The 23,570-nt window shown below is 42.8% G+C and overlaps 1 protein-coding gene and 1 long non-coding RNA gene across 5 annotated transcripts in view; one reads left to right on the top strand and one right to left on the bottom strand.

Moving 5' to 3' along the window:
* PDLIM3 (PDZ and LIM domain 3) overlaps positions 1 to 1,020 on the top strand; it is a 32,433-nt gene extending 31,413 nt beyond the window's left edge. For all 3 annotated transcript variants that reach the window (XM_008250705.5, XM_008250698.5, XM_008250702.5), the window contains one exon: positions 306 to 1,020. In XM_008250705.5, the coding sequence (XP_008248927.1) occupies positions 306 to 495 (190 nt within the window). In that variant the 3' untranslated portion in view covers positions 496 to 1,020. The remainder of the gene's footprint in view (positions 1 to 305) is intronic.
* LOC149127824 (uncharacterized) overlaps positions 1 to 23,570 on the bottom strand; it is a 28,080-nt gene that overhangs the window by 3,627 nt on the left and 883 nt on the right. Inside the window, exons 1-2 of one of the 2 annotated variants that reach the window (XR_016229070.1) lie at positions 19,614 to 19,751; positions 131 to 245 (exon numbers count right to left, since the gene is read on the bottom strand). This is a non-coding gene — a long non-coding RNA (uncharacterized LOC149127824). Of the gene's footprint in view, positions 1 to 130; positions 246 to 19,613; positions 19,752 to 23,570 lie in introns of those variants that run through there. The other variant, XR_016229069.1, reaches the window with a different exon arrangement.

The following is a 23,570-nucleotide window of genomic DNA, read 5'->3' as shown; positions in this document are numbered from 1 at the left end:
GCACACAGCTTTGGCCAAGTCAGAGTACTGCCCAGGATTTCTTTAGTCTAAATCATGCCTGCTTCTTTCAAGGAAGCCATGGGGAACATTCATGAAGTAGGAACCTACCATGTTTCTGTAAGCTACTCACGTGAAAATGTCAAAGTATGCGCATTTCATCGTCAGAAAGCAGGCAATGGTTCCTTGTGGCTATCTGGGACCCTTGTGCCACCGTCATGCACTCCACAGCGGGCGGTGGTTGTGTCCTGAAAGGGAGAGACCACGCCTGCGTCACCTGAATGTTCTCTCCCTGTGTGTCCCGACAGCGGTGCGGTCGTGAAGGCGCGGGATAAGTACCGGCACCCCGAGTGCTTCGTGTGTGCGGATTGCAACCTCAACCTCAAACAAAAGGGCTACTTCTTCGTGGAGGGGGAGCTGTACTGCGAAACTCACGCGAGAGCACGCACGAGGCCGCCAGAGGGCTACGACACCGTCACTCTGTACCCCAAAGCTTAATCCTGCGCAGGCGGAGCACGCACGCACGCACCGCGGCACACGGGCGCAAGAAGACAGAACGGCGTTGGGCAGCAGCGTCCAAACCATCAACTGCAAAGCTAGAGCTGAGGCCTTTAGACGTTTATCTTATCGTGTATTGGGTGCGGGGAGGGGCGTGAACGGGAGAGAAACTCCTGCTGTAGCACAAAAACATGCCTTTAGCTGTGTTTTACTACTCTTTTTATCTTTGGGGCTAGCAATAAAGACATTTAAAATGGTAAATTTTTATATGTCATACTCCACAATTTATAACCATCAAACATTTAGGGGAGTCTGATCCTCTTTCCTTGACAAGTTCATTTAGGCAATTGTGGTAAATAGCAAATAGTACTGTATTCTAACGGAGTCTGCTGTTGTCTGTGTTCTAACTATTATAATGCATGTCAGGGAGACAGCGCCTGAATTTCTCCCGTTTCCTCCTATTCAAGTAATTATACCACTGAATGCAACAAGTGTAATAAATACATACATTTTTTAAATACCTAACGAAGTGGCATTCACTGAATTCAGATAAGAGAAACACTAATGAAGGTCTTAATAATACGTTGACATAGCCAGCACCCCGGCTTAATAGGTTAATCCTCCTCCTGCGGCGCCGGCACACCGGGTTCTAGTCCCGGTTGGGGCGCCAGTTTCTGTCCTGGTTGCCCCTCTTCCAGGGCAGCTCTCTGCTGTGGCCCGGGAGTGCAGTGGAGGATGGCCCAGGTCCTTGGGCCCTGCAGCTGCATAGGAGACCGGGGGAGGCACCTGGCTCCTGGATTCCGACCAGCACAGCGCGCCAGCCGGGGAGGCCATTGGAGGGTGAACCAACGGCAAAGGAAGACCTTTGTTTCTCTGTCTCTCTCTGTCCACTCTGCCTGTCAAAAAAATAAATAAATAAATAAAAATACGTTGACACATACACTAACAAATATTTTAGGAAAAATGTGGCTTCTTCAGTTTTTATTAACTCACAGTTTCTTATGAACCAGAACTGTCTGCTGATAGGATGGGTGCTTAAATTTGCTAGTTAAAAGTAATTTATTCTCTTTCCAATTAAAACAGTTTCTTTTGCTTTGACATAGGCTCTTTCAACTTAAACATCTCTTTTGGGTAAATATTCATTTAAACTGAAGGTTCGGAATCCATCAGGGCTGTTTCTCTGTGCTCAATGGTTTACTATTGAGGGAAATAAGTCCAACTGAGACCACCTACCCACCAGAGGATGGATTCAGAAACATGAAGGAAGCAGAAAGTGAAGCATTTATTGTTACCTGGTCTCAAGAGCAGTGACCCACAGGTGGGAGCACACCTCCCTTAGAAATTCAGCTCCTTTTACCCTACCACACTGAGGTACCTTTCCCCAGTTCCTTGTTGGTTGAGCAACTTGGGAGGTAAAATCTAAACTTGACATGGTGCCTAAAGGGTGGGGTAAAGGGGATGAGTGTGTTTGGGCAGATTTAGGACAGGGGAGGGAGGGAGGGAGTTACACTGTGACTACAGCAGGGCTTCCAGGACCTGAGATGGGAGAGCATTGTGCACTGTGTACCAGGCATGAGGTGGTTACAGATTACAAAATTACTGAAGGTTACAAAGATAACAAGTGGTGCTCTGTTTGCAAAGCAAGCTCAGCAGTTGTCCTACTTGGGGTTTTTGCAACCCTCCTTCCTACTTGCTACTGAGGCCTAGTATCGTGATTGCACGAAGACTCAGCTAAGTAAGTCTCTTAGGAAAATACACCATGGGGTCACTTCTCACAACCACCTCCTCCGGTAGCATCTCTGACAATGTAGGAACTCTCCCAAGAAAGGCATGAGCTGCTGTTGTCCAGAGGTTCTGCTTGTAGCCGCTGCTGAGATCCATGTTTCCCTTGTGGTCTGTTTTCTTGACATAGTTGGAGCCAGGCAATAACCCGGCCTCCACTATCACCCCCAAAACTCTTGGCCCAGCCTCCCTGAAGTCATAGATCCTTCGCACCTCGGCTCTGAACGCTGTGTACCCCCACCGCTCCCCAGCTCAGGCAGCCTGCCATGCAGATTCTGCTGGGAGTTACCTGGCCTCTTCCAAAGTGGCCCCACGGCAATGCCCTTGACTTACCTCTCTCATCTACTTTCCATGCTCCTCACTGGGGACACAGAAAGTTTTGAAGCTTTCTCCTCCAAGTACAAACCCTGGCAAGTCAGCAGAATGGGGAGGTGGGGAGGTGGGGAGGTGGGGACTGTCTGGAGCCCTCTGATACAATTTTGAAGTTTCAAATTTCAAAAGAATTCTAAATTCATGCATAATTATGTAATAATGTGCATTTACCATGAATCTTTTAAAGACCCCTCTTCTGTATGGATTTTAAAAAGGTTTTGAATCAAAATAAGCACCTTTTAATTCCATTTTTCAAGAGCTCTTTGAAGTGTCTTCATTGCCATGGAAAAGACTGAAACCAACCCAATTACTCTAGAATCTTGAAAAGATGGGATCTGACAGCATCAGGCATTTCTAGACTGGAGTAGAAAGGTGGGGTGACGATAGGGAGGATTGAGAAGCAGCTCCCTGAGAAGCACTTCACCTCAAGGTCTCCCTGTCCCCCTGACACACACATTCGATGACGCTTCCTAGCGAGTATGCTGGGTATCACTGGAAACAGGGAGGCAAATCTCTGAATTAAAGACAGAAGCACAGTTGACAATATGTGTACCATACTGACAAAAAGACAAAAATGAAAGACTCCTGAGCAATCTTCACATTGGATACTGTATTATACATTGTGTATATTCTTAAAATTATATTTTATATGTTATGTAGTCAAGTACATGATGGACTACTTAAGTTCAAATGTTTAAAAAGCTTTTTGTAGTTAAAAAAGTATAATTCTAATCTAAAATTTAGGAAGAACAGAGCTTAAATTTGATAACTTACACTGTGTGATTAAGGCTGTGAAGCATCTCCCAAAATGAAATGTTTATTACTTTGAATAAAAAATATTCTTTTGGCATAATCACAGAGGATTACTATGAAATTAATAGAAATTAATGTTTTATGAAAATTGTTTTAACATGTATAAGGTACAGAATGAAAACATCAGTGTTGAAATGAAGAGGAATTAAAACTTTTTTAAAAATAGCAAACAAACAAGAAAACAGTATTTTCCCCATCCAAGCATTTTTGTCCTTCACACCAGGAATTCTATAGGAATTCAGGCCATGAACAAAGAATGCCAAATAATATTATCAGAAAACAGATTTAGTCACTGTGTTTGGATTTAGAGTTAAAAGCTAATAATAATCCATGCAACTATGATGGCGATCTGGGCATCTATGAACTTTGCAGTCATGATTAACTAAATTGCTGTTTGTTCAAAGTAAACACAGGATAGAGTTGCTATACTCTATCAATAGGGTGACTGACTGGATGACAACAATTCTAGTAACCACATAATTTTGCACCTGAGTAAACAAAGAAGAATGAAGCTTAATGGCCAAAGTGACCCATAGTTTACTCATCTCTTCATGAGATAATGTTTCTCAGGGGCTCAACCCGGGAGCTCTCCACGATAAGCAGAAAGGAGCTTTGGCTGTCTTCTGTTAACAACTCTAGTTGCCAGTTTGTCAAGTTGCCCATTAAACAGATCTCATTTCAGTCCTCAGAATAACTACCACTCATAACCATTACTCTTTAATAAATCATGTCATTATGGCCAAATGTTCTTTTCTTACACTGTGTCATCTGTATCTTAAGCATAAAATTTTTTTAAAAAAAGATTGAAGAATAAGGACTTGCAGATAACTCAAGTAAATAAGCAATTTTCTGTCCTATGTGACTATTTCAAGATAATGCTCTTAGGTCTCTACTCATTTTAAAGAACACTAAATAAAGACTTATGAGGCACCTGCCCAGTAAGAAATGTTGAAGTCTAGACAGAAAAAGATAAGCTTTTGAATACTTTTGTCTATACTTATAAATGTACACTTTAAAACAAAGCATCTCTTTGAAGTAGTTGCTTGGGGCCAGTGTTGTGGTGTAGTGGGTAAGCCTCCAGAGTTCAGCATCCCATGTGGGCACTGGTTCCCAGCTGCTCCACTTGTGATATAGCTCCCTACTAATGGCCTGGGAAGTTGGCAGCAGAAGTTGGCCCAAGTGTTTGGGCCTCTGCCACCCACGTAGGAGACCCAGATGAAGCTCTTAACTCCTGGCTTTGGCCTCGACTAGCCATGGTTGTTGAGGCCATTTGGGAAGTGAAACAGGTAGATGGAAGAACTCTCTAACTCTGACTTTCAAGTAAATAAATAAATCTTGTGTTTAAAAAAAGGGGCTGCTTTATCATATTTTTAGTAATATAATTTATTTTAAGACATAAAATCAAGCATAAGCATTAGCTTTTGAAAAATACCTGAAAATTTGACCTAAGTGTGCAAATAATGTCTAACAGTATGTTTTAATTTGAATAAGGCACATCTTAACTTATGAGAGCCAAAAGGACAATTCCATTATCCATTAGCTGAAGAATAATACAATATCCAAAACCTAATTGTTACCCCTATCATAAATCCCTTGTTTGAACATATTTTAAATTAAAATTAAATAAAACACCAATATTGACTTGGGGGTGAAAATTACTTCATTCATTCATTTCTTCAATTATTCATCATTAAGTGAATAAGAATACACAGGATATTTATCTCTCCTCCAAAAGCAAATTATATTGTGACTTTGAGAATTTCTTCCCACGAGACAAAGTTCCCCTTCCACCTCATTTTCTGAAGAATTCAAATTAAAAAGCACAGGTGTGGATATAACTCATCAGATGTGTCTGTATGTACCAAGGTGTGCACATATCTGAGGTTCATTATTGCACTGAGGATGTGCAACCAATGTCACATGCAGGAGTCTGCACTATGTACAGTTATATGATGTGACCAGTAACCACACAGAAAGGTGCCCAGCATCATAAGTACAACTCAAAACTACAATGAGATAGCACTTCATTCTCACTAGGATGACTATAATTGAAAAGATAGATTAATATAACATATGTTATAGATTGGTCTAAGTTTAAAAGGGATGATATAAATAACTTCAAGTACCCGGTAAAAATAATAGAATTAAAAAGGAAGGAAAGACCAACATGGGAAGCAGTCCACACAGCAGTCTCCTAGAATGACATTCACTGTAAATAACACTCTGACCTCAGAATCAACCCTTAAGGCTTCCTGGTCGGGCTGAAAGGCCTGCGAGAGCATTTCAGGCATGGAAAGCCAAGACTCTGTGACAAAAAACACCCTACATGGAGGATCTCTGTGAGACCTCAGAGGAAAGAAAGGTCATCAAAGGATACACTATTCTCTGAAGGGAGGAGAGAAAATCCAATTTGCTTATGGCTGTGTCCAAATACAGATGGAGTCTATGGTCACAAAAGGCTTCCAAGCCTTGGCAGCCCATGGCAAGAGCCTCTGATGATTACTGATGTCATAAAAAGAGTGTTAGTTGTTAAAGGAGCAACAGTAGTCACTGTGCACTTGCTCCCCATGTAGGATCTCTGTCCCTATTGAATTGTAATATAAGAATCGATTGCAAATTCTCTCCCCCAAACTGTATTCTATATGTTGTGTGTGGGGGGGTGCAAATTGTTGAAGTCTATGCTTAGCATGGACTTAGTCCTCTGTATATAAAGTCATACTAAAAATAAACCATAATGAAGAAGGATATGGGAGATGGAGGTGGGATGGGAGCTGGGGGGGAGCAGTTTGGGGGAAAGAAGCACTATATTCCTAAAGTTTTATCTATGAAAAAATGCACTCATTAAATAAAAACTAAAAAAAATATAACATATGTTAAGGAATGTGGGGAAAATTGCATAAAACTATGTAACTGTTCTGGAAAACAGTTTGATCATTTCTCAAAATCTTGAACATAAGATTACCAAATGACCTGACATTTCCCTACCTAGTATGAGTACATACAAAAGAAAATGAAAACATAGGTCCACATAAAACTCATACATGAGTGTTCCTAGCAATGCTATTCTTAACAGCCAAAAAGTGAGAACAATGCCAAGTTCACTGATGAATGGATAAACAAAATGTCCTGAGGTACCGTTCAGCCTTTAAAAGGAATGGAGTACTGATATACGTGCTACCACAGGAACACAAAGAGGAATCCAAGGCTTCTCCTGTAGCAAGTGGTACAGCCAGAATTTGAACCTGGGTGGTCTGGTTGTAGAACCCATGATCCTTGCTTTTCATTTGGGATGATTGTAAGGTTTTCATGGGACAAGAAGGCCCTCGGTAAGCTCTGGAGAAATCCCATTGAATGTTAATTTACTCCAGGTATTAGAGCTTGGTTGCTACAAAAATGGGATTTGGACTCAGGCTGAGCTAACTGAATCCCAGCTCTATATATTCTAGCTGGAAGATACAGGGAAATCATAAAACCCCTCTAGTCCTCAGTTTCATCAACCATAGATTAGGACAGTCATGGGGCAGGTACTTCATCTAGCAGGTGAGACTCCTGCAGCCCTATCAGAGTACCTGAATTTGAGTTCCGGCTCTGCTCCTGATTCCAGCTTCCAGACCCTAGGAAAAAGCAGCTGATGGCCCAAGTATGGGGTCCTTGCCTCCCATGTGGGAGACCTGGAATTCAACCCTGATTGCTGGCTTTGTTTTGGCCCAGTCTCAGCTCTGAGGGCTTTTGGGGAGTGAACCAGGAGACAAGAGCACTCTCTCCCCACTTCTCTTTCAGTTGCTCTCACTGCCTCTCAAAAAAAAAAAAAAAAAAAAGAAGAAAAGAAAAGAAAAATAGGACAATCCTACATAACAGAGTTGTTGTAAGGATTAAATTAAGGTACTTCGTATAAAATTGTAGCACATATTACCTATCAAGCACTGTGTAAACACTTGTTTGTAATGTAAACCCACACTATTATTACATATACTTCTCACTGTTCAATCCCAGATGCAAAACGATGTTCTTATTTTTTCTAATTATCCTTGGGTATCAAAAACCCAGGGCTGATTAAATAAACACGATTGTATCAAGTTGGAAGGCTCCTATAGCTGAGGATCCCAGGAGAGTTGACATTTCTCACTGAATCTGATCAAGTTCATGAGACTCACTTGAACTTTTCTTCATTTGAGGAAGATAATTTTTTTTTTTTTTTTTGACAGGCAGAGTTAGACAGTGAGAGAGAGAGAGACAGAGAGAAAGGTCTTCCTTCCATTGGTTGACTCCCCAAATGGCTGCTTCAAGTGGTGCGCTGCGCCAATCCAAAGCCAGGAGCCAGGTGTTTCCTCCTGGTCTCCCATGAGGTGCAGGGCCCAAGCACTTGGGCCATCCTCCGCTGCCTTCCTGGGCCAAAGCAGAGAGCTGGACTGGAAGAGGAGCAACCAGGACAGAATCTGTAGCCCCAACCAGGACTAGAACCCGGGGTGCCAGTGCCGCAGGCAGAGGATTAGCCTAGTGAGCCGGCTGGAAGATAATTTTTAAAAGCCTGAGCTAAGGCTGACATTTGGCCTAGAACCTAGGGCACCAGTTAAAATGTCCACATCCCATGTCAGAGTGCCTGTGTTCTAGTCCTGTCCCAGCTCCTGGTTCCCTGGGAGGAATGAAGATAGCTCCAGCAAGGAGATTCTTGTCATCCACAAGGGAGACCTGGATTCAGTTCCTAACTTCCAGGTTCAGCCCTACCCAGTATCAGCAGGCATTTGGGAAGTGAGTCTGTGGGTGGGAGCCCTATTCTTTCTTCTTTCTTCTCTCTCTCTCTCTCTCTCTCTCTCTCTCTCTCTCTCTCAAATAAACAATTTTCACAAAGAAAATCTTGAGCTTACATGCAATGTGACTCTACCAAAGACTCACTGGCAATATTCTCTCTCTTATGCCAAATGGCAATTTCATAGGAGTTCTTGGGTACCTTAAGGGTTAGAGGGTTAAAGGCATAAGTTGACTCTGAATAACAATTCCAGTTTCTCACACAAAGCAAAGAATGTCAGCAACAACAATAACAACTGTAAGTTATATTCTTGTAGGTATAAAGACTATAGGCTAGATGTATTTTAATGTATGTATATTTTTGTTGACTTATTACATTAATTCCTGACAAGATAATATTACTCATGTTCATATGTTTTTTATCTTAATTACAACTTTGTCAAATAATTATTATACCCATGGGGAAAAGCTTCAGAGAGTTTGACTTTTTGTATAGGGTCAAACTAAAGGAAAAGACAGCATTTAAACTTAGTAACAGGGGCTAGTGCTGTGGCATAGTAGGTAAAGCCATTGCCTGCAGTGCCAGCATCCCATATAGGCACCAGTTCAAGTCCTGGGAGCTTCACTTCCGATCCAGCTCTCTGCTATGGCCTGGGAAAGCAGTAGAAGATGGCCCAAGTGCTTGAACCCCTGCATCCAGAAGAAGCTCCTGACTCCTAGCTTCGGATTGGCTCAGCTCTAGCCATTGTGGCCATTTGAGAAGTGAACCAGCAGATGGAAGATCTCTCTCTCTCCTTCTCTCTCTGCCTCTGCCTCTCTGTAACCCTGCCTTTCAAATAAATAAATAAATCTTTTTTAAAAATTCAATAATATTCCTTAGTAATAAGGAATATTGTTTGGAAATCTTTAAACCTATGAAGTCTAAATATTATAGTGGGCCGGTGTTGTGGTGCAATAGTTTAAGTTAACCTGCAAAGTCTGCATCTCATATGAGTGCTGGTTCAAGTCCTGTATGCTTGCTTCCAATCCAGCTTCCTGCTATTATGCCTGAGAAAGCAGCGAAACATGACCCAAATTCTTGGACCACTGCCACCCATGTGGGAGACCTGGATAGAGTTCCTGGCTCCTGCCTTGGGCCTGGCCCAGACCCAGCTGTTGCAGCCACTTGGGGAATGAACCAGCAGATGGAAGATTCTCTCTCTCCCCCTCTCTCTCTCTAACTCTGCCTTTCAAATAAATAAATCTTAATAAATAGATACATAAATATTATTATAACTCATTTTCTCTATAGCATTATTTTATTTATATCACCATTAACTTGCAGTCCATGCTTGTTATCTTTATAATAAAGATCTTTTCTTTCATGAGTGAAAGAAGAAGTAGTGTGGAACAAAAGATTAAGAAATGATTAATAATTAAGTAAAATATTGGGGCCAGCCTTGTGGTGCAGCAGGTTAAGCCATCACCTGTGATGCTAACATACCATATGAGAATGCCAGTGTGAGTCCTGGCTGCTTCACTTCCAATCCAGTTCCCTGCTAATGTGTCTGAGAAAGCAGCAGAAGATGGTCCAAGTGTTTGGGTCCATGCCACCCATGTCAGAGACATAGATGGAATTCCAGGCACCTGGCTTTGGCCTGGCCCAGAGCCAGCCATTGAGACCATTTGAAGAAATAACCACCAGATGGAAGATTTCTTTCTGTATCTGTATCTCAATCACTCTGCCTTTAAAAAAATAAAGCTTTAAAAATTAGAATATTAAGATATCAGGGAAGAACTCTGGGTAAAGACTTGGATTCTAATTGTAGCTCTGCCACCAGCTTCACCTTCCTCATCTGCAGAATGAGGGAGATGGACTGAATGATCTCTGAGACCTCTGGCAGCTCATTCCATGATCTGCACTGGGTGCTGTGCTCATCAGTGTTAACTGGACTAACTATTCCATTTAGTGAGGACATGATGATAGTGTGGTCATGTACTACTGATATGCTGATAGTGTGGTTCAATGTACTACTACTATTATTTAATTAATTTGTGAGACAAACAGACAGAGCTCCCCTCCACCAGTTACTCTCCAAATGTCCTTCCTCAAGTGTCAAAACCAAACAGCAGGTTAGCATCAGCAAGCAGGGCACTCGTGACCTGGGTTGAAGACTCCCCAGTTTCAAAGCAGCTGCAGAGACTGTCGCCTCCAAATGTACTCAAAATGATCAACAACCACTCGCCCTCAGGAAACCTCTCAAGTAGACACTCATCTGGAGTAAGTGCCTTCTTAGAGAGAAAGTGCACTTCCTGTCGCTTCTGCCTCTGTCATCTCTACCCAATAGCAAACCTTTCCACCAACAGGCTGTTAGTCCCCCGTCTTCTTCTTGCTCCATGTCATATTCCTCAAGTCCTTTTTCCAACTTGGGTTTCTACTCAGTCTCCCTTTGCCACTGACTCGCATTCGCAGCCTACACACATGCTCGTTTGTACTCTACCCCAGGCTATACAATATCTCACTCCCTAGCATCTGTTCTTTCTCAAGCTTCCATGATATTTCTCCATACCTGTGACTTTAGCACACCAAATTTCTTAGAGTGAAACCATCTCACTTAGAGTGAAACCATACTCATACTCATAGAGATGAGTATCCCCACTACCCCATCCAGTAGTCCTCTTAAAAGCAGCAATCAAGAGGCACGTGTTTGGTGCAGTGGTTAATTGCTGTTTGGGATGTCCACACCTCATATCCCAGTACTTGGGTTTGAGTCCAGCTCAGCTCCTGAGTGCAGTTTTCTAGTAATGCATACCTTGGGAGGTATCAGAAGATGGCTCAAGAATTTGGGTCCCTATCATCCACAAGTAAGACCCAGTTTGAGTTCCCACCTCACAGCTTCAGCCAGGCCCAGCCCTGGTTGTAGTGGGCATTTGAGGAGTGAGCCAGTGAATGGGAACTACCTCCCCCAATACTGGCTGTCTTTCAAATAAATAACATACATTTCTTAAATTGAAAAAAGGGGCCAGCACTGTGGCGCAGTGCGTTAAAGCCCCAGTCTGCAGCACCAGCATCCCATAAAGGTGCCAGTTTGAGTCCCAGCTGCTCCACTTCCAAACCAGCGCTCTGCTGTGGCCTGGAAAAGCAGTGGAAGATGGCCCAAGTCCTTGGGCCCCTGCACCCTCGTGGGAGACCTGGAAGAAGCTCCTGGTTCCTGGCTTTGGATCAGCACAGCTGTGGGGAGCAGCCCGGACTAGACTGAGTTACTGGAATTAAGACTTATTCTATGCATCTGCTCTCCCACAATATGGCGCTGGGAGAGAAGTAAACAGCTTCCGCACAGCTGCCTCCAGTTCAACCAATAAACTGTAGGACTTGCTACTGATTGGAGGAGAGCAGCGTACTCAGCGTGTGGGCAGCCGAGTTGGGATTGGCGGAGGAGGACTATAAAGGAGGAGAGAGACGGCATGCACCAGGAACATCTAAGGGGAACATCTAAGGGAACACCTGTGCAGCCCCCGAGAAAGCCGGCCGGCGGTGTGCCGCTCCCCTGCGGAAGTGGGGAATGTGGCTAGGGGGAACTGCCCTTCCACGGAGGTGGAAGGGATAGTAGCCAACCCGGGAAGAACCAGCAGCAAACCCGGGGAGGGCCGAGCAGACGAAAGAACAGCGCAGGGTCCTGTGTCGTTCCTCCACGAAGACGGGGAGCGACATAATGGTGCCGTGACTCGGATATGAAGCCTAGGCAGGGCTTAGTGTCGTTCCTCCACGAAGAGGGGGAGCGACACACAGCTCCACTGTTTCCAGCCAATTGGGTAGTAAACCAGCAGGTGGAAGACCTCTCTCTCTCTCTCTCTCTCTCTCTCTCTCTCTCTGCCTCTGCCTCTCTGTAACTCTTTCAAATAAACAAAATCTTCATAAAAAATGAAAAAATAAAAGCAGCAATCAACTTCCTAAGAGCTAAAACAGGAATATCCATAGTGAGTTATGGCATCCAATTCTCTTCTACAGATGAAATCAGGTTAAAATGTAAATAAAGACATCTTAGGGAAGGCTGAGTGGGGGGGTTGTTTGCATTTGGATGAAGCTTTCATCTGTGGCAGGCAGGCCCACTACTCACTCAAGACTTCCTAAGTTACTAGTATAAGGATTCCCCTCCAGGATCAAAACACAAGCCAAGGGACAACTGCCCAAATTTATTACATCCTAAGGATGATTTGGTCACTCTTCATACTACTATCGATTTCATCTATGATTAATGGCAGTCTTGTAATCTCAGATTTCAAAACCCAGAGGTATTTTAGTCTGGTAATATGTGGCTAAGAATAGATTTGACTAGCTTGTTTTTGTGCAATGCTCTTGAGTTTGTTCCAGATTCTTGAATCTGCAGCTGTTAGTCAACAGGTGAGAGTAAATTTTCCACGAGTAGCCACTATTTGAAATTTTTGAAACATTGCCACTCACAGATTGTTTTTTTAATTTGGTAGTACGTATTCTAATTCTGTCCTTTAGCAATGATCTTCACTATCAAAAAAGTCAAAGAATTTTCAGGGAAGCTCGTGGACTGGCTGACATACACAACACAAGAAAACATATTTCCTTACAGAATATGCTCTACTGTCTATCTGATGGGAGGCCAAGTGAAAGAGAAGCAGCCTTACCACATGAGAAGGCAGTGCAGGAGAAGGGTGATATCATATCAGGAAACAGAGCTTTTAGCTAGCATTAAATATATCTCTATCTCCTTCATGCTTTTGTAAAAATTAGGTGAAATATTGACCTATCTCACAGAATTACAACTTGTTAGGAGAGCAGGGTGGGGAGATCTTTAATATTGGCTGATTTGGGCAAAGCCAAAGTTTTAGCACCAGGAATTCTAATGCAATTTTAAAGAGCTTTTGAAAAGTTCCTTACCCTTCAATTTTCCCTCATGTAATTCTGGGAAACAACCTTTTTCATAAAATTCTACAATTCTTGTCACCATGAGGTATAAGCAAGACTATTTCGGGAAAGGTGTTTGGCCTGGCATTTAAGATCTCAGTTGAGATACCTGCATCTTATATTGGAGTACCTATGCTCAGTACCTAGCTCCACTTCTGACTCAAGCTTCCTGCAAATACAGAACCTGTCAGGCAGTAGTGATGATTCACATACTTGTGGGAGACCTGGACTGTGTTCTAGGTCCTGGTTTTGGTCTAGCTAAGACCCAGCTGTTGTATCTGAGGAGTGAACCCATAGAAGGGAGCTGTCTCTGTCTTCCTCTCTCTACATCTCAAATAAATAAAAATAAAAATGTTTTCTTTAAAAAAAGAAAAACAGAAGTAAACTTTTTTTAAAGAAAGCATATTTCATAAAAAACTTAATATTGAAGAGATAATTACATTATGGGAGAAGGAAATTTAGCATTCCCAGAGTAAGTGTTTTGATATGGTAAACTTTTTTTTTTACCTATATCATATGAGGCAATGAAGTATTCAGCATCACAGGATCAGGATAAATGGGTTGCATTTTTTTCCCAAGCTTTTCAGAAGCTCATTAGCCCTTTATTCCCACATATTGAAAATCTGAATGTTTAGAAGACTCTGGATGCTCAACAGTAATGGAAGAATCTGAGAATCTCAGGTTTCTCCTGGTCTCACTCAAGAAAACAGAACTTCCTCCATTCTGGAAGTTTAAAGAAAATTGCATTGCATTGCTTCTTTTGATCTCAGCTAATTCTAATTTGCTTCCTGAGAAGCAGGTAATCATTTTATGGAACCTTAACCATTTGGCATTGAGGAGCACTGGGATCCAGAGTGTAGACTGAAAGCACATGTGAGAGAAGCACACTTCTGTAACGTGTTAAAAACTACAACTGGTGTGAGAAATTATGCTTTTTACAATGAATGGTGGAGGACTGGTGAGCCTTAGGTTTATTAGAAGTGGATATTGGCCCCTACCAGCCACACTATACAAAGATCAATTTTAGAAGAGCATAAATCTAAATGTGGGCCGGCGCTGTGGCTCACTAGGCTAATCCTCGCCTTGCGGCGCCGGCACACCAGGTTCTAGTCCCGGCCGGGGTGCCGGATTCTGTCCCAGTTGCCCCTCTTCCAGGCCAGCTCTCTGCTGTGGCCAGAGAGGGCGGTGGAGGATGGCCCAAGTGCTTGGGCCCTGCACCCCATGGGAGACAAGGCTAAGTACCTGGCTCCTGCCATCGGATCAGTGCGGTGCGCTGGCCACAGCGCGCCGGCCGCGGCGGCCATTGGAGGGTGAACCAACGGCAAAGGAAGACCTTTCTCTCTGTCTCTCTCTCTCACTGTCCACTCTGCCTGTCAAAAAAAAATTTTTTTTTTAAATCTAAATGTGAAAGATAACACAACAAAACTTTTTTTTAAAAAAAATGGAAGAATAATTTCTTGACCTTGCAAAAAGTGGACTTTGAGTATGTAATCCCAAAGAGGAAAGGAAGAGCACCCACATGAGAGGAAACACTGGCGTCTGTAGTCATAGCTCAGTGGGAGCAAGCAGGTGGTCCTGCGTGGAACCGCCTGCACATGGTATCTGAGCCCAAGTAGGATGTGAGGTCGTCCACACAGAGAAGAGGCCCGGTCCTGGATGACAGAACCCAAGCAGGGTGAGCATGGTTCTAACTGGAGGATAGGCCTAATAAAAGGCTCAGCATCATGAAGTAGCAGGGAGGTGGTAATGAGGGATATTGGAACCTGAATGTGATGACAAGTGTCTCTAGATGGGGAGCAGGGTGAGGCACTGGCTTGAGAGAGGGATATTCAGCGGCCAGCGCTGTGGCACAGCAGGTTGAAGACCTGGCCTGCATCCCCTATGGGTGTCAGTTCTAGTCCCGGCTGCTCCTCTTCCTACCCAGCTCTCTGCTATGGCCTAGGAAAGCAGTAGAAGATGGCCCAAGCCCTTGGGCCCCTGCACCCACATAGGAGACCTGGAAGAAGCTCCTGGCTTTGGACTGGTGCAGCTCCGGCTGTTGCAGCCATCTAGGGAGTGAACCAGCAGATGGAAGACCTCTCTCTCTCTGTCTCTACCTCTCTCTGTAACTCTGCCTTTCAAATAAATAAAAATAAATCTCAAAAAAAGGAGAGATATTTAAATCAGTAAACCTACAGAGAACATGGGAATTTGAGAGTCATGTTTCTCTCTGTTGGTATAGAAAATTAGACAGCACTGTGATGTTGAACTGGAATTGGAGGTATCATAAACTTATGGTTCTCAATATATATACAGAAATACAAAAATAAATATGGATGAAAATGTGTTCCTATGTGTGCTTGTGTGCATATGTGTACCTACATACACATACAGGCATTCCCTAGCTCTACCCACTAAATGGCCTAGGAGTGGTTACCCTCTGATAACCATACATACACACACACACACACACACATGCTTAACACTCACATTTTGGCTTCTAGATACTATTCTCTTCTACAAGAAACTAAGCACCCTTGGAGAAATGGCTGGTTTCAGGGCTAGGACAGGGGAACCCTAAGATGAGCCTGAAATATCTGCTTGTGTCAAGATAAGAAAGAAGTGCTTTGGTAATAAAGATATCTCAAAGTACATAACTTGTTTATCAACTAAAGAAACTGCAAATTATCTATTTGAGCTACAGTATAAATAATGTTAGCAACAGAAGATAATCCATTGTAACTCATTTAATAATATAATATCTGAGTCCAAACAGATAATTATAAATAAATGAATTGGGTATTTACATGATTCAGACTATGTCTCACTAAAACACTTATGAATTACTAAAGGGTCAAACCAAACTCATGTGCCTGAGAGATTCCAAGATGGTGGATTAGAGAATGACATACTATGCTAGGCTAGGGATAAACAGTGAAAAAAAAAAAAAAAAGGAAGTGCACTCCCAGAGGAAAATTAGAGAGAGAATGACTCTGGAAATTCTACAAAAGGAAGAGGAACTCCTTGGACCTGTGCAGAAGGTGCAGACACACAGCATGAACATGGACACAACACACAACTGCAGCAGCTGAGGCAGAGCAGGCAGCAGCTTAGAGATGGAGATGAGAACAGATTACAGCAACCAGTATGATATAGCTGGAGGGAGAGCGGTGCTTGAGTCCAGACTGGAGTGAAATAATGAAGGTGAAATAAAGATGTCACCACTCCCCCAGCCTTACAAAAGTTGCTTAAGGATGTGCTACACAGAGAAGCAAAGAATGATAGCCATCATTATGAAAGAATGTGAAGGCAGAAAACTCCACAGTAAAATACAAAAGAAATTTTAAAAATTGGAATATTTATGGGAAAAATGGCAGGGCCAAGACATTACTTATCAACAGTCACCTGGAATGTAAATGGCCTCAACTCTCCAGTTAAATGATACAGACTGGCTGAGTAAATTAAAAAACAGGACCCATCTACTTGCTGCCTACAAGAAACACATCTCACCAACAAAGATGCACGCAGACTGAAAGTGAAAGGATGGAAAAAGATATTCCATGCAAAGAAGGGCAAGTGTAGCCATCCTAATATCAGACAAAATAGACTTTAAGACAAAAACTGTTTAAAGAGACAAAGGTCAACATGTAATGATTTTTTTTTTTTTTGACAGGCAGAGTGGACAGTGAGAGAGAGTGAGAGAGAGAGAGAGAGAGAGAGAGAAAGGTCTTCCTTTTACCATTGCTTCACCCTCCAATGGCTGAAGCAGCCAGTGCACCACACTGATCCGAAGCCAGGAGCCAGGTGCTTCTCCCAGTCTCCCATGAGAGTGCAGGGCCCAAGCACTTGGGCCACAGCAGAGAGATGGACTGGAAGAAGAGCAACCGGGACAGAATCCAGCGTCCCGACCGGGACTAGTACCCGGTGTGCTGGTGCCGCAGGCAGAGGATTAGCCTATTGAGCCGCGGCGCCGGCCAATATGTAATAATTAAGGGACCAATTCAACAGGAAGATGTGATTATAATAAATTAGAGTGTCTGGCTATTTAAAACAAATGTTAATGGATCTAAAGGGAGACATAGACTCCACTACAATAATAACAGGAGACTTCAACACCACCTCTTCTTCAATGGACAGATTAACCAGACAGAAAATCAACAAAGAAACAGCAGAGCTAGTCGGCACTATGGACCAAATAGGCCTAACTCATATCTACAGAACTTTTACCCAACAGCTGCAGAATATACATTCTTTTCATCAGTGCATGGAACTTTCTCTAGGATTGACCACATACTAGGCATAAAGCAAGTTTCAGCAAACTAAAAAAATCAAAATCATACCATGCATTTTCTCTGATCACAATGGAATGGAGCTGGAAATCAACAACTCAAGAATCTCTAGATCATGTGCAAACACATGGAGACTGAACAACATGCTCCTGAATGACAATGGGTCATAGAAGAAATGAAAAGAGGTTGGCACCACTTCCAGTCCAGCTCTCTGCTGTGGCCCGGGAGTGCAGTGGAGGATGGCCCAAGTTCTTGGGACCTGCACCCACATGGGAGACCAGGAGAAGCACATGGCTCCTGGCTTCGGATCAGCGTGGTGCGCTGGCCACAGCACATCAGCTGCAGTGGCCATTGAGGGGTGAACCAATGGAAAAGGAAGACCTTTCTCTCTGTCTCTCTCTCTCTCTCTCTCTCACTGTCCACTCTGCCTGAGAAGATGAAGAGAAGAAAGAGAGGGAGAGGGATAAGAGAGGGAGAGGGAAAGGGAGAAGAAATCAAAAGAGAAATCAAAACATTTCTGGAAATGATGACAATACATTATATCAAAACTTATACGATACAGCAAAAGCAATGTTAAGAGGGAAGTTTAGAGCAACTGGCACCTACATGAAAAAAATTGAAAGGTACAAAACAAATGAGCTATAAATGTATCTCAAGGACCTAGAAAAACAACAACAAAATCCAAATTAGTAGGAGGAAAGAAACAATTAAAATTAGAGAAGAAATAAACAAAACTGAAACCAAAAATACAAAAGATCAATGAAATGAAGAGCTGGATTTTTGAAAAAAATAAACAAAATTGATACATGATTGGCCAAGCTATCCAAAAAAAGAGGAAGATTACCCAAATCAATAAAATCAGAGATAAAAAAGAAAATGTAACAGATACCACAGAAATAAAAAGAAACATCAGGGATTATTACAAAGAGCTGTATGGCAACAAACTGGAAAACCTAGAAAAAATGGATGGATTCCTGGATACAAACAAACTACCAAAATTGAGCAATGAGGACACAGAAAACCTAAACAGACCAATTACCAAGATGGAGATTGAATCAATAATACAGATCCTACCAACAAAGAAAAGCCCATGCCCAGATGGCTTCACTGCTGAATTCTACCAGGCATTTAAATAATTAACTCCAATCCTTCTAAAGCTATTCAAAACAATACAGTCCTGGAAGTTTTAGCCAGAGCCGTTAGGCAAGAAAAAGAAATCAAAGAGATACAAATTGGGAAGGAGGAAGTTAAACTATCCCTATCTGCACATGATATGATCCTATATAGATACATGGGTATAAAAGACTCCACTGAGAGACTATTGGAACTCATTAAAGAGTTTGGTAAAGTGGCAGGATATAAAATCAACACACAAAAATCAATAGCTTCTGTATACACAAACAATGTCGTGACAGAAAGAGCTTATAAGACCAATCCCATTCACAATAGCTACAAAAAAAATTAAATATCTTGGAATAAATTTAACTAAGGATGTCAAAGATCTCTACAATGAGAATTACAAAACATTAAAGAAAGAAATAGGTGAAGACATTAAAAAATAGAAAAATCTTCCATGTTCATGATTTAAAAGAATCAATATTAACAAAATGTCCATGCTACTGAAACCAATTTACAGATTCAATTTGATCCCAATCAAAATACCAATGACATTCTTCTCAGAAGAATGCTAAAATTCATATGGAAATACAAGAGACCCCAAATAGCTAGAACAAACTTATACAACAAAACAAAGCCAGAGGCATCACAATATTAGATTTCAAACAGCCTGGCACTGGCACAGAAACAGAAGTATAGACCAACAGAATGGAACAGAAATCTAATGTGAACTAGTACACTGTGGAAGACAGTATGGAGATACCTCAGAAACCAGAATATAGATAGACCTACCACATGATCCAGCCATCCTGCTCTTGAGATGTTACCCAAATGAAAAGAAATCAGCACCTGAAAGAGTTGTCTATACCGCCATGTACACTGCAACACAATTTCACAATAGCTACGATATGGAATTAACCCAGATGTCCATCAACTACTGACTGGATAAAGAAATTATGATACACACACACACACACACAAAATGGAGTACTACTCAGCTATAAAACAAAAAAGAAATTATGTTTTTGTAACAAAATGGATGCAACTGGAAACCATTATACTTAGTGTAATAATCCAGTCCCAGGGCTGCCACCACAACTCACTTGGCTAATCCTCCGCCTGCGGCGCCGGCACCCGGGTTCTAGTCCTGGTTGGGGCGCTGGTTCTGTCCCGGTTGCTCCTCTTCCAGTCCAGCTCTCTGCTGTGGCCCGGGAAGGCAGTGGAGGATGGCCCAAGTGCTTGGGCCCTGCACCCGCATGGGAGACCAAGAGGAAAGGGCCTGGCTCCTGGCTTCAGACCAGCGCAGTGTGCTGGCCGTAGCAGCCATTTGGTGGGTGAACCAATGGAAGGAAGACCTTTCTCTCTGTCTCTCTCTCTCACTGTCTAACTCTGCCTGTCAAAAATAATAATAATAATAATAATCCAGTCCCAAAAAGACAGATACATATGTTTTCCCTGATCTGAGGTAAATAATAGAGTACCTAAAATGTAATATATTGGAATGAAATGGACATTTTGAGATTTGATGATTGTTCACAGTCCTTGTCTCTTCTGTTTTGGAACAATGTTTTTTCCTTTATACTATTTGTTGAAATCTTTTACTTATTATAGGGTTAACTTTACAACCATTAAGTAAACTGAAAGTAAGTCTTTGTAAAAATTAAGAGTGGGAATGGGAAAGGGAGGAGGAAGAAGTGCTGGAGCATGGGCAGGAGGGAGCGTGGGCTGGGCAGTATCACTATGTTCCTAAATATGCATATATGAAATTCATGAAACTTGTATAACTTAAATAAAATTTAAAAAGAAAATCATGTGCCACCTGATAGGAAACAATGAGAAGGACCAAATGTCACTTTTTGAACAAATATGTACTATCTGAATTTAATCACTACAAAACATCCACAAAGCCACAAGAAGGAGCATTTCTAAAATAGCTGGCCTAGAATCTTTAACAGTGTCAAAATAACAGAAGTCCAAGGAAGACTGGTAAACAAACTGCTCTGACTGAAACCTATTAGAGACATGTTATGACAACGAAATGCTATGCAAAATCTTGGATTGGCTCCACTTTCTATAAAGGACAACACAGGTAGAACAAGTGAAATCTGAATGGGATCAAAGGACTAGAAGGTAGTAATGCATCAGTGTCAATTTCTGAAGTTTGGTGGCTTTATTGATGCTTATGTTCTTATGCTTCTTGTAAAGACAGAGGGGACGTCATACAAACAACTCAACCTTTAACAACTGAGGAGAAAAAGAACTCGGGGGAGCAGGGTGCTGGCGCTGTGGAGTAGCAGGTAAAGCTTCCACCTTCAGTGTCAAGATCCCATATGGGCACAGGTTCGAGTCTTGGTTGCTCCACTTCCCATCCAGGTCCCTGCAAATGGCCTGGGAAAGCAGTAGACGATGCCCCAAGTCCTTGGGCCCCTGCACCTGTGTAGGAGACCCCAAAGTAGCTCCTGGCTCCTGGCTTCAGATTGGCACAGCTCCGGCCATTGCAGCCATCTGGGGAATGAACCAGCAGATGCCTCTGTCTATCTGTAATTCTGCCTTTCGAATAAATAAATAAATCTTAAAAAAAAAAAAAAACAGAGATCATAGCATCCTTGAACTTTACTGTAAGTTGGTGAAGAACTGAGAGCTAGCTCAAGCCCATTTTAATACTGAAGTAAAGATCTAAATACAAGTGGTGAGTAAAAAGAGAAAGCTGTGGAATAAACTATAAACTATGCTATAACTTATAAAAAGTTTTAAAACAGAGAACAATGACCTATGTTAATCCTGTGCACATTAAAAAAAAAAAAAAAACAACTGGAAGACAGCATCCCAAATTTGTGGTGATGTTTTCTTACGGGAAGAACATGAGGAATTAGGAATAGGATAAGAGATAGTGGAGAGCGTCCAACTCTACATGTTTTATTTTTCTGAATAAAAAACCAAATATGGCAATAGAGTGATCACTGTTAATTCTGTGAGATGGAAGCCAGAAGTTAGTTACATCATTGTATGTTTCATTATTTTTAAATTTCTCAAAAAAAGACTTAACAAACAAGATTCTGGAAGGACTTTAAATTTTATAGGCCACCTAAACATGCATTTATGAGAAACCTGTAAAATTGTTCAGGTTTTTAGAAGTTTAGCAACTTCAACAAAGCTGATACATAATACAAATAACAGTCTCCTGAAAGCTCTTCAAAATATACCTTTCCAAATCATATCTGACCTAGAATAGTTAAATCTTTTCCGATTGGAGGAAAAATGTCAACAGTGTTTGGAAGCTCACCCTAAACTCTGGTGTGGAGAGCTGCCCTTCACCATTCGCCTTCTATGTAACTACGGCACCCATCGGAGCAGCGCCCTCTGCCTGGAGTTTTCCTCAGCCTTACCACAACTGGTCCAGTGTTGTGCAGGTAAGTACATCCTGCTCTGAGAGGTCAGGTCTCAGGTCATCCTCAACCTCAACCAGAAGGTTCAGAACGGAGGTAGTTTCCAAGTGTAGGTTGGGATGGGGGACGATGGTTTTAAGTGAGTAGGCATAACCAAACAAGGCTTTTCCCTCTGCACACACATTTCATACCTGCAGTGAGTGCCCAGTAGAGCTGGGTCCACCCTCCACTGCACTGTGTAAGCAACATGTTCATTCTCTTGCTACTATTTCCAGATTCTCTCCTTAAATAACAGGGTCACCCATGCAATTATGCCCTAAGGCCTTTCTAAAGGGGATGTCATTTATATTGTAGAACTCTTCATTTTTAAATCAGCTTTCTTAATTTATTATAGTTTTATTAACTTCATAGATAGGGTTTTATATATTAATTACAGTAACTTTCTGACAAGTCAATTGCTTTTTTTTCTTTCCTAACTAGGAATATGTGTAATTAAGTTTACAAAAGGAAAATGATCTTGATAACCAAAAGGTCTTATTGATCTAATATCTAGCATAAAACTTCTTCTAGCACAAGGCCTGCTTTTCTGACTGGTGAGCTGATTGGGAGGCACTTACAATGAAACTCTTTAGAGACTAGGACACTGGCTAAATTTGAGTTTGATATTATAGTACTCACCATCTGATTTTTATATTTTATGCTAAATGGTGTAACTGACACCTTCAATTTAGACCCACAAGTAATTTCTACGTACTATCCAATATTGATATGCCATCATAAGTTACAATTACATAACAAATTATAGAATATTATAATAATATTATATATTAATAGCATAAATTATTTGTTAGAAAAAATCCATTTGTATGAAAACTAAATTGTTAAGAAATAGTGACTTTTTAACCTAATGTGGTAGAGGCTTTTGTCTTTTAATTAAACTTCTTTTAACTAGGGCAAACAAAAGTCTTTTCATCATTTCAGCCTCGGGCCAATCCTGGAATGAAACAAGAGGAAGGAAACTGAACCAAAGCAAACCTTGGGGCGGCCACTCCTCAGAGTGTGCCCGTGCCCAGCGCCGCCGCGTCTCCAACACAGCTGCGCTCCCATAGCGGTTGTGCTAATGGGACGACGGAGAATCCCCAAGGCCAAGGTAGGCAACCGGGTGGGCGCGAGAGAAGGGGGCGAGGGGTCCCTGCCAGCACTCGGCTGCCCCTGGGAAGAGCGTCGGGCCCAGCGGACGACCAGGAGCCAGGGCACCTGCAGCCCGCGCCCGCCTCAGCTGCGCCCGCGCCCTCCTCACCTGTGCCGGCCCTCACCTGCGCCCGCGCCCGCGCCCGCCTCACCTGTACCCGCCCTCACCTGCGCCCAGCGCCCGCCTCACCTGCGCCTGCCTCACCTGCGCCCGCGCCCGCCTCACCTGTGCCGGCCCTCACCTGCGCCCGCGCCCTCCTCACCTGTGCCCGCCCTCACCTGCGCCCGGCGCCCGCCTCACCTGTACCCGCCCTCACCTGCGCGCGCGCCCGCCTCACCTGTGCCCGCGCCCTCCTCACCTGCGCCCGCCCTCACCTGCGCCCGCGCCCTCCTCACCTGCGCCCGCCCTCACCTGTGCCCGCGCCCTCCTCACCTGCGCCCGCGCCCTCCTCACCTGTGCCCGCGCCCTCCTCACCTGCGCCC

Source organism: Oryctolagus cuniculus, chromosome 2, assembly GCF_051225735.1.
Source record: "Oryctolagus cuniculus isolate XC-2025 breed Fujian yellow rabbit chromosome 2, ASM5122573v1, whole genome shotgun sequence".
Lineage (NCBI taxonomy): Eukaryota > Metazoa > Chordata > Mammalia > Lagomorpha > Leporidae > Oryctolagus > Oryctolagus cuniculus.
The sequence above is the reverse complement of the archived record's forward strand: the minus strand, read 5'-3'. Positions and strand labels throughout refer to the sequence as shown.